This window comes from Lepisosteus platostomus, chromosome 1, assembly GCF_059453375.1.
Source record: "Lepisosteus platostomus isolate fLepPlt1 chromosome 1, fLepPlt1.hap1, whole genome shotgun sequence".
NCBI classification, from domain to species: domain Eukaryota; kingdom Metazoa; phylum Chordata; class Actinopteri; order Semionotiformes; family Lepisosteidae; genus Lepisosteus; species Lepisosteus platostomus.
Window position 1 is genome coordinate 25,001,719 of NC_142611.1, and position 11,546 is coordinate 25,013,264.

Genomic DNA, 11,546 nt, shown 5'->3' on the forward strand with positions numbered 1-11,546 from the left:
CCCTACCAGTATGTTTTGGACTGCGAGAGGGAATCATATCACACATAAGGAGAAAAACCGCGGAACCCAGAAAGAACATACAAACTCCACACACCCAGGATGGCAGGAATTTAACCTAGGGCCCCAGTGCTGCAAGATAGCAATGCTAACCACTTTGCCACCATTAGGAATGGATGGATATCTTAGTCATCTTTCTAGTTCAGAGGTTTGCATGCATAATTTATTATCGAAAGCCACTGAGACATCTGGTACTACTGTTGTATTTATGAAAAAAAAAAACATACAAAAAGCATACTAACAACTGTGCCATCCTATTCCTTAGTTAATATATTTTATTTTATAAACAGTTAACATTGTTAGCAAAATATTTTGAATTATATTTTACCCTATTTTTTCTTTAATTTTGTATTTAACTTATTTTCTGATAGTCAGATTTAATGTATATTTATAATGTTATATATATATAACAAGGAAAATATATTTTTACAAGATGCGGGGAAAAGTGCAACAATGTATTACAGTGATAAATGTAATATTATTGATTACTAATAATTTATGCTAACACCTAACAATGAACTAAGTGTAACATAACATTCAGAACTGGTGCCGTTCGCATCCCACTCTGTAGAACAGCCATTATGTAAGACTGAGCTCCCCGCCTCTTCTGTCTCTTGGTGCCGCCTCCCCCTCTGACAGAGTGCAGTGGACAGTATGCTATTTTCAGAGCCTCTGATTGGGAAAAAAAGACCTGCCGATCTGTCCTACATAACAGGAAGAGAACAGAATGTGATTTTTTCTGTTCGAAATGAGTGTTGTCTTTATGAAATTAATGTATTTTAATAGTTTAAGTAGTAAAAAACGTACACTGTACACAAAGATTCTAAGCTGATCACAAGGAAGAAATATTTTGTTATAAACTATTGAAACCTGTTTTTATAGCTTTAAAAGTCATGCAATGCCTAAGTTAAGCAGGAACACATCATTATATCTTATTTTTTATTTCTTTTATAAAAATGAATAAAATTGTCTGCCCAGACTACTTGTGCCCATTGCTTACCAGGATAGGCTCTGGCTCCCCCATTACTCTGTATTAGATAAAGTGTAATTGTAGTGGCTTAAAATAAAACATGCATAACAATATCAAAGACCATGCATTACCTAGATTTAAGCTGTTGTTGGCACATGGACTGTCTAGAATATTTCTTTTAAAAAGCTATTTTTTCTCTGGGATGTACTTCTTGACAGCTTTCTCTTTGCAGATGTAATCACCCAGTCTTTCCTGACCACAGACATTTTTTTGTTATTTTATTTTGTTTGGTAGGACCAGCCCTGAAGACAGTATCTCCAAAGCAGGAATGCGAGGAAAGGAAGCATGAGATTCTGCCAGACAAGGAAAGTGAAAGTGGAACTTCCCTGAATGAGCTTTCCTCCTCCAGCTCTGAGACCCATTCGGAGATCACAACACCACATGATGGAAGGACCAGTGCCCCAGTTCAGTCTACCTTACGTCAGCCAAGGACACTTACTTTGGACAGACCATCAAAAAGGGTCTCTGTGCAGTGGATGCAGCTGCCAGAGAAGCGCAGGAACAGCGAGCTCTTCCAGTCATTAATTAGCAACCCTCGAGAGACCAATCTAAACAAAAATAAAGTAACAGAAAAGCTGAGTGTGAAAGAAGAAATGAAACAGTGCATTCAGGATTTTCAAAAAATTAAAATACCAGAAAGATTTACAGAACGCAAACGTCAGTGGCAATCTGAACTGCTCCAGAAGTATGGACTATAAGTCATTTTCCTGACCTGAGTTATGACACACTTAGATTGTTGTACTCATCTTATAGATCCAGTCAATGTTAAGTTCCCCCACATGTATTTATTTCTGAGATAGTTTCAAAACATAACAGGCTTTCTTCAAAAAGTATAACATTTGGCAAATCTAAAACAGTCACTTCTGATATTCAAAACCTTGTTAATGACTAAAGTTTTGGTATTAAAAACCATGTGCCTCTGTAAATACAATTTGAACCTTCATAAAAACAACAAAACTAAGGCAGAAAGCCACCAAATAATTTCAACATGTTTTTTCTTCAAACTGTTGTAATTAATCTTTATGTAATTGCATGAATGGCACAAATAATGAAACATTTCAGATTGATAAGTAAAGACATTTATCAACACATAGTTATTCTGTAAGAGTATATTTGTAGATTTTCTAAAAATGCATTGGTTGTTTAAGAAAACAAAAAGAAATATGTTTCCTTATTTACAATACTTTACATATCATATTTAATATTAAAATTAAATATTTTGACTGTACTGTTTGTTAATTGTCATTGATAACCTGTTGTTTCAAAGATTCTTTGTTTGTACTCTGCCATACATGTAAGACCAATTTCAAAACAATTTTGACAATATCCTCTATCAAAAGTGTTTTAACAATGTATTGCTTGTCAGACTAGAAAGTAGTAAGATAAAGTGCACTGTTGTCTGAATGTTTAGTATCGGCATATTATCATAACTAGCAAAATAAATAGCATAAGGCTGTTTTAATTAAATGCTCCAATTTTTGGTAATTAGACCTGTTTTCCGAACAGTCACACATTCAAAAGTCATATGCATGCATTCCCTTCAATTTCTGATAGAATGTCATGGCACCTTTTATCAACATGATTTTATGTCTAATAAAAGCTAAATTAAATATGAAAATTTAGCAGATTTTTTTCAGATAAAAAAAACCTTTATATTAGCATTTTGAAAATAAAGACAAAATATCTCTAAAAATGTTGAAGTCTAGCAATAAGACTTCCACTTGAATCTTGAAATGTGTACACTGTTCTTATAGAAGAGTTTCACTAATTGTGGAGTCAGAAATTCTGAAATCAATACATAACGATACAGTAAATATAGTGCTCCCTATTATAAGCTCAGGTTTTGTTTTGTGATTTTCTGTGAAATAATGCATCATTTACAGTTTGCATGGGGGTATACTGCAATTGTGGTAATGTTTTTTCTCATCATTAAGTCTCATACAAATACTTATCATGAGTCTATACAAAGATTACCTTCTGCAAATCAGAAATAATCAATGTCCTACTAGCATTGATAAAACAAGCCTGTGGTAAACTTGGTAGCTTGACATTAGAACTTCATTTTCAGATTATCTTATGGGTGGGCTGAAGAGTAATATGGAAGCCCATTTCCGCCAGAGAGTAAAAAAAAATGTGCTATAGTATCACACAATTGCGACTATATCTCAGAATTCCGACTTTATTTCTCGTAATTGAGCGTTTATATCTCGCAATTGCGACATAGATTTTCAGAATTACGACTTCATATCTCATAAATACGACTCACGTTTGCGACTTTTTATCTCATGTTTGCGACTTCAAAATAGCCCACATTTCATTGTCTGTCCTTTTGTTATTGTAATGAATTCGGGTCATATGGCTTGTTCCCTCACCGCTCCCACCCTATTTCATGCCTCACTGCAGGTCTTGCCTGCTGAGCTAAAGAAGACCTTCTTTAGCCCTGCCACACAACACCCTTGTTATGCACAGGGGAGGGCGGTACCGTCACCATACTGCAACCAGATCGTACAACCTGTATGTTGGCTGTTCCATTACACTATATTCATAAATCGTACAGGATCTATAGGCCTGAAGACTTGTCAAGTTCCCTGATAAAAATCAAATTACACTAATTTTTATGGAATCCCACAGAAATAGACACTTCACATCCAGAGGAATTCACAATTACAAAAGCTGAAACTTTTTACTTTTTACATATTTCCATTGTATGTCTTTCCTTTTGATTCTTTCTAATAGAATTTAAGTAAAAAAGGAATTGCACTTTAAAAATTAATAGATAGAGCAATATTAGACCATTGACTTTTGTGGATGACGTATTTTGCCAAAATAAACAGATTAATTATAAGAACATATCCTTTATCCAAAAATATAAAAATATAAAATATAAAAATCTTTAAATTTAAAATTTACCTTTAAATGTTATACAATAACATTTTGCAAATCTATCCAAAACAGTTTTGTATATATTGTAAGCAATTAACAAACAAATGTAAAAAAGATTCTTTCTCATTATTACAAAATACTAAATCTTGTTCATGTTTAAATCTAGAAAGTGTCAATTTAACAGGATAAATTTATGAACGATCTTAAATGAAATTTGTAAGACAGAATCTATCAGCAATTGTCCAGACTAATTTCCCATTTATATTCCTAAAAATACAGATGCAACCATTCAAAATGGGTGGGGTATTTCGAGGTATACCCCGGTGGGCGTGTCGCATCAAAACGCATTATCACGCAGTGTATCACGTCACTTGATGTCATACCGGAAAGTATCCGGAATCACCTTGTAAAACCGCCAGGAGGAGCCAATAAAGCTTAACCTCTCATGTACAGCATTTGAGCTTTTAAATTTAAACTGTGTATTACAGCATGTTAATCATCAGTCATTAAAAAGTTGGTATATTTTATGAAAGCAAGATTGCTCAGTTGGGCAAAAGTACACAACCTACAGTACCTTTATCATAAATATTTTAATTATGCAGAAATATTTAATGCATCAAAGCCTTTACCGAAGATATTACTCATATTATTAATAATGAATGACCTTGGACAAGCTGTAAACTCAAAGTATTATGCTGGTCCACATTATTTGTAACAGTCATTTTAAATGAAAAGACTTTATTTTTTCATCAACAAAAGTAACAACACAGCATTTCGTTGATCTAACTAGCAAGGACGGGACATTAGCTAGCCAATATGATAAAGGAATAAATTACTTTTTTTGTTTATTTCTTTAGCACATTTATTTGAACATTTCCATCGATTGTAAAAGCACTGAAAAACTGTCCAATCCCTAGTTTGTCAGGCATTTTCTTTTAGTATAACAGACATAAACACTCCCTTGCTTTTAACAGAGCGTTTCATAATTTCTAACAACGAAAATTATTTAAACTGCGACACTTATCACTCAACCAGAGCTCAAAATATCACAATGATCCTCAAGAGCACAACAAAGACTGTTTTAAAAGATACTTGTACCAGATACATGAGAATCCAAACTTTTTTATCTACCTCTTTAAAATTTATCACACAGTAACAAGTCAAATTTCAGGGGCATCCGTATACCAGAGATTATGGTACCGCTTCAGAAGGGTGTCAGCCAGTCAGATTCCAGGACCGGAATTATCTGTTTTATAATCGAGAATATGTAAGCACACATCTAAATAAATTAATCATGATATTAATTTAAGGATCTAAATTTCTAAATCTATGTATCTATATAGCTGGTAGTATAACTGTATTTCACTTTCTTTGTAAACATGTTTTGTTAACACCCAAAATGCAGGTGGATTCTGTTTTTTGGTCTGTTATGGTCTGTAGCTCAAATCCTGCTTAACTAAAAATTAGACACAAGAAGAGTATTATTGGAGAATGTTGTGAGGCTCTGGCGGAATTTCTCGGTAAACTGAGGAGTTATAGAGGAGACAGGTTGTGTATCGCTTCTTTTGACACTGGTGGCTTTTTAAAAAAAAATTAAATGCATTTGCATTTGCACACAGAGCACTGTTTACTTGAACATGGAGATGCCATACTGAATAATTCCTGCACACAACCATTGCAGCGGAATTTGCTTCATTTGACAGGGCTATGATTCATACAAGTGGTGGTGGATTTGGAGACAAAATGTATTTACATTGGGTTGCTGTAAGTGGAGCACTAATAAGCCCAAAGCTCTACTTATTATTTTACAAAAGAATACACCTGACAAGCTGGACAGTATGCTTCTCAAAGCTATTATTATATAACAACAATAACAACAACAATTTACAAGTTCTGGGAGGAACTCCCAGACCGGGAGAATGCCCGCAGCGTAAAAAAAAATGCCTGATGAACTAGGGATTGGACAGTTTCCAAGTGCTTGTACAATTGATGGAAATGTTCAAATAAATGTGCAAAAGAAATAAACAAAATAATCATTTATTTCTTTATCATATTGGCTAGCTAATGTCCTCTCTTTGCTAGTTAGTGGCTGTGTTTCTGCGTTGGGTAGCAACGGGTGACTGTAAACAGCTTAATTTTCGTGTTAAATAATTTTTTTAAATTAAAATTCATTCTATACAGCAATCGCATATTTGGGTACCGTTTCATAAAACTTTCATGCTTAAAATGTTTAGGGAGAAATGAAATACTGGTGTGTATTTTTTCTTTAAACTACCAAGACCAGCCATATACAGTACAGTTTACATACGGTAATATGTTTATGTTCCTAAATTAATATAGTTTAGGACCTTCAGATGCGTTATGCTCCTCTTCTTTTTATGCTCAGCTATTAAAATGTCCCTTTAGTGGTAAAATTCCATATAAATATTCAATACTAAGCGGATTAAAATGTGCGCAGTAAAGAGATTAAATTATTAAATCTTTTCACTACCGACCAATGCAGCACGAGTGCCCCTGTCGGTCATTTTGGCCAGCCAATCACTTACTGCGGTGCCCTGCGGTGGCTTGTGGGTAGTTGCCCATACCACGGGTTTTTACCGTGCATTTTGAATGGCTGCATCTGTAGCCATTCAAAAGGAGACACAAGAAGGTATAACGCCACGGTAGGCTTCTTTTGCCATGAGCAACCTGGCCTGGCTACATTCATTGCTGGTACCAGAAGTGACGTCAAAATTGTGAGATATAAAATCGAAAATACGAGAAAGGAAGTCGGAATTACGAGATTTTAAGTCACAATTATGAGATATGAAGTTGAAATTCTGAGATTTTAAGTCGCAATTGCAAGATATAAACTCGTAATTCTGAGATACAATGTCGCATGAGAGATACCATAGCACATTTTTTTTACTCCCTGGTGGAAACGGGCTTCCATAGAGGAAGGACTGTAATACACTCATTAAAATGAAAAGGTTTTGAAATAATAATTCCATATATATTGATAAAGACACATTTCAAAGTGCTGTATCTCCTGAATGACTGTAAAATGACTGAATTCATGCAGTACATTTATAACAAATTAACATATATGTAGTCAAAATAATTGTAAAGTATGCATTTATCAGTGTAAAAAAAACTAAAGAAAGAACTATTTTTATTCAATCTTACTTATCAAATTCCATGGTTCTGGTAAATGAACAGCCATCCTACTCTTATAACTAACCACATTGCTTTCTGGGATCACTGATGCAATTGTAGAGGGATATAAAAAAAATAAAAATAATAATGGCTTCTTTGTGTTCTTCTTTCAGAGAGGAAGTATACAACTGGATATGAATTTCATGGAGTGTCATTGGTGCAAGGATGTCATAATGTATATGTATTGTGCATATCCCCACCTTATAAAACAACATAATACAAAAGTTTTTTATCATTCATTTCCAATTGCTTATCAGAACCAAGCACTCGGGTAGTGAATGCTGAAATTCCACAGCAGTTACCAAACGTAAAAAGGGAAAGTATCATCTTAACGTTCGCCCAGCAACCAGATCTCTGTTAGATAAGGATAAGTCCTCTTTTCTGTGTCCCACATGCTTCTATAGTAAACCAGGACTAGAATATTCAACTCCAATGTATTTTGCAATTATGTGCAGGAAATGCCGTATAGAAACCTATGCCCTCAGGCCATGGACAGGAGTGACCTGGTGCTAGGCGGGTTTCAGGACATCCGAACCTCAATGCTGAGCGAGGAGCAGAGCAGAAGCAGGAAGTAAATAGGCTACACAACAAGACACACCATAAAGACATGAATAATCACAGGGAACTAGGAATAGGAGAGAAGTAGAGAGCCCTCTAGGTGTACTGGGCGTGACAATATACCTCGGATTCATACCCTACAATAGTTTTACTACCTATATTTTTACGTTCCCTCTGCAGGTGTGTATCTTCTTGTATCACAGTGTGGTGGGTATAGACAGAGATTAGCCTGATTCTACAGCTAGGTGATTCATGATATCTAATTGTTGATGAAGAAGAATTCTGTTGTGTTATTTCCCTATTTAAAGAGCTGTCTGATCTAAATCAGCCACACCAGATTTCAGTCTCACAACCTCCTGTGAATACCTGTGAATGCGCTTACTTTCTCTTAATGGTCTATAAGCTGCACACCCACAACGCAAACCAACACAGATGGCTCAAAGAGACAGCTGGTCTATTACAAGCAGCCAATCACAGTATATAAACACAACTGCAGTGTGGTGCGTCTTATTAACTTAAATGTAAAAAAGAAGAACTCTTCCATTTTCATGGCATGGCATTTCATCAATTTTTACAATTTCTAAAATGAAAGGATTTCCTGGAAGCATTGCAACATAATGAACCCTTCAAAACAATGTGCATTATTTGTATTTCCTTTTAATCCATCCATAATCAACTATTTATGTCCTGTTTGTTTCTTTGAATTTTGTACATAAAATGTTATGTGCCATGCTTAAATGTTCACCAAATAAATGTGAAACATGTTTTGAAAGCTAATTGGTATAAAATATAAAAATAAACTATGAAGTACATACAAAATATAAATTAAAAATGAGTGAAAAAATGACTTAAATGTCTTAAAAAAGGGAGACTAAAAAAGGGGACTTACTAACTTAAATTAAGATAGTAGGCTAAAATGTAAGCTAAATGCCAAATATATCTTCAGGCAATATTGACACATTATATGTAATCGGAATATATATTTTAATCTATTTTTCTTCACTGTGGAAGAAGTTTGAACTGTAATGAGAAACAATTAACACATTACATAAGGAACATATCTAAAGAATAAAGGGATGTTCTTTATACATTTTATGAGCATTTGTAAAACTCTACACAATTCTGTATTTAAGCAATTATTTCCCTTACTGTTAAATGAAAAACACAGATTTAGATGTGAATATAACATAACATCACTTTATTAGCCACAAACAATTTCTTGCATTAGGAATTTGTCTTTCGCATACCCCAGCTTGCTCTCCATGAGACACAGACACACAGACAGGGAGAGAAGCTTGGGGTCAGAGTGCAGAGTCAGCCATTGTACAGTGCCCCTGGAGCAGTTGGGGTAAAAGGCCTTGCATTTCCTCTGCCAGCCGCGGGATTTTGAACCGGCACCCTTCCAGCCACTGGTGCAGATCCTTAGCTACAGTGCCACCACTGTGCACTATCCAACACTCAAGACACAATTTAATATTTTTTTTATTTTGTTGCTGCATTCATTTTAGTGAGACATAGTTAATTCTAAAGATAGATGCCATGTAACAAGATGCCAGGTGCCATGTAACACCTTTATCATTTTTCAAATAATCTGATGCAGGACTGCATTTCTCTAGTTCTGCATCAGATTTTTTTCTGTAGTGGCTTGGTCAAAACTGGATTAAGTTAGCAACAGTATCTAAAGAGTGAAAGGACCTTGGGTAGGTCCAGATATCACAGTTGAGGTTTTGACATGTACAGTATATTTGCTTTTAAATGCTAAAGTTCTAAATCCAGTATGCATATTATCCTTCAACTTTCACTCCGCTTTTCTTATTTGTGTAAACTAACAATTGTAAGGACAACGGATAGGTAGACATCTCTTTACAGATGCAGCCATTCAAAGTGCGCGGTACAGACACGTACCGGAGGTAATTGGCTACGGCATCGTGCATCGTGACGCAAGATGACGCAAAATACCGCGGTACGTGATTGGTTGACCAACAGGGGCACTCGTGGTCCGTTGGTCGGTCGTAGAAAGATTTACAGTAAATGTCTTTACTGTGCCCGTTTTAGCATTGAATATTTATATGGAATTTTACCACTGAAGGGAAATCTTAGTGCCTGAGCATAAAAAGAATAGGAGCATACTGTAACACGTGTGAAGGCCATAAACAATATTAATTTTGGAACATAAACATACAGTATATGGCTGGTCTCGGTACTTTAAAGAAAAAATACACACCAGTATTCCATTTCTCCCTAAACATTTTAAGCTTCGAAGTCTTTAACTAATGTGATACCAGAATCAACAAGCATACTTTTAGAATTTGATTAAAAGGGAATATAATATGGAATCGCGTATCTAAAGAAATTAATAACGATATAATTATATTCATGTACCGCAACATAAGAATAGTACACGCTGTACATTGTCTGTTGATAATGTTTCTGTAGTGCTTTTTCAGCACTCTGCATGTCACCTTGCCAGTGGCGCCGTGGGTTAGGTTCCTGACTCCCCCGTCACACGCTCAGTGTTCGAATCCCGCTGGAGCCATGACTTTTTTTTTAACAAACATTTCTTTGAAAAAATAAAACATTTCCCTGGGACAGAGATTAAATAAAACCTCACTCGCACCAAACAAATTTATATTTCTAAATATCACAACATGATCGAATTTAAGTCATTTTAACAACCATGAATAGTCACCTATGCGTTACAATATAAACATTTATATTGATTTAAATCACGTTTTGATTTAAATTGCAAACGCGGGTTTAAATATATGGGTTTTTTGATTCACAATCAGACAAATGCATCTTAATAAACTTTCAGCATAGCTTTCTCCCCGTTTAGATTTATTTTTCTTGGGATCTTGAGATCAAACGTGGAAAGATTAGATTGTAATCATTTTTATTTTTTAAATACATTTTAGAAAAGTGTAATATACTAAAAAGAGAGAGAGAGAGCACAGCCAGGACAGACAGGCATCGCGTATCTAAGGAAATAGTAGTATAACCTTGTTCATGCACAAACAGTGGCATGTTACATTATTAATTTGGGTGTCTCCTCTCGCCAGAAAGCTCTTAATTGCATTTTGAGTGCGGTTTTTGACTTTTTTTAAATTGCAACCCATAAATAAAGCTGATACTGTTTAGACTTCTAATTATTTTAAACTGTATTACAGCAGCACAATGCACAATGCAACGTAAATTGCAAAAATGCACTTGGAATCTGTCCAAGCCCTACTTTGTCAGGCATTTTCTTTTACTGTAACGGACATAAAAACTCCCTTGCTTTAAAATTATTTAAACTGTGACACTTATCATTCAACCAGAGCTCGAAATATCACAAGGATCCTCAAGAGCACAGCAAAGACTGTATTAAAGGTATACTAGTGACAAACTTTTTTCTGAACCGGGGAAAATCTGATCATGTTTCTCTATAACAATAATAAAAAACATTATTTTACATATCACCTTTATGTGATATCACCTTAAGGACAGCACATACAAGGGTTAATTGCACAATGGACCGCGCAAAGAAATTTAAAATAGTCTTCTTTAGGTGTGATGCAGTTATAAATGCAGACGCTCTCTCTTACTCTTAATATCGAATATCTTTTAGATTTTTATAGAGAAAAAGAGGCTGTACAGTATGCGTTACAATATAAACATTGACTGTCAACCTTTAAATCAACAATTGATTTAAAGACGATCTGTGAAAGCGCAATGAAACCTCTTACTCGATTCTTATTGACTCCCAGTCCCACCAGGGATTAAAAAATAACATGGAATTGCGTATCTAAAGAAATAACAGTATACAGTAACTATGTTCATGCAC

At 34.9% G+C, this 11,546-nt stretch overlaps 1 protein-coding gene across 1 annotated transcript in view; it reads left to right on the forward strand.

Moving 5' to 3' along the window:
• LOC148677872 (BTB/POZ domain-containing protein KCTD8-like) overlaps positions 1 to 2,676 on the forward strand; it is a 194,204-nt gene extending 191,528 nt beyond the window's left edge. Inside the window, exon 2 of the mRNA XM_088627566.1 lies at positions 1,322 to 2,676. Coding sequence (XP_088483692.1) covers positions 1,322 to 1,785 — 464 coding nt within the window. The 3' untranslated portion in view covers positions 1,786 to 2,676. The remainder of the gene's footprint in view (positions 1 to 1,321) is intronic.
• The last annotated feature ends 8,870 nt before the right edge of the window (positions 2,677 to 11,546 follow it).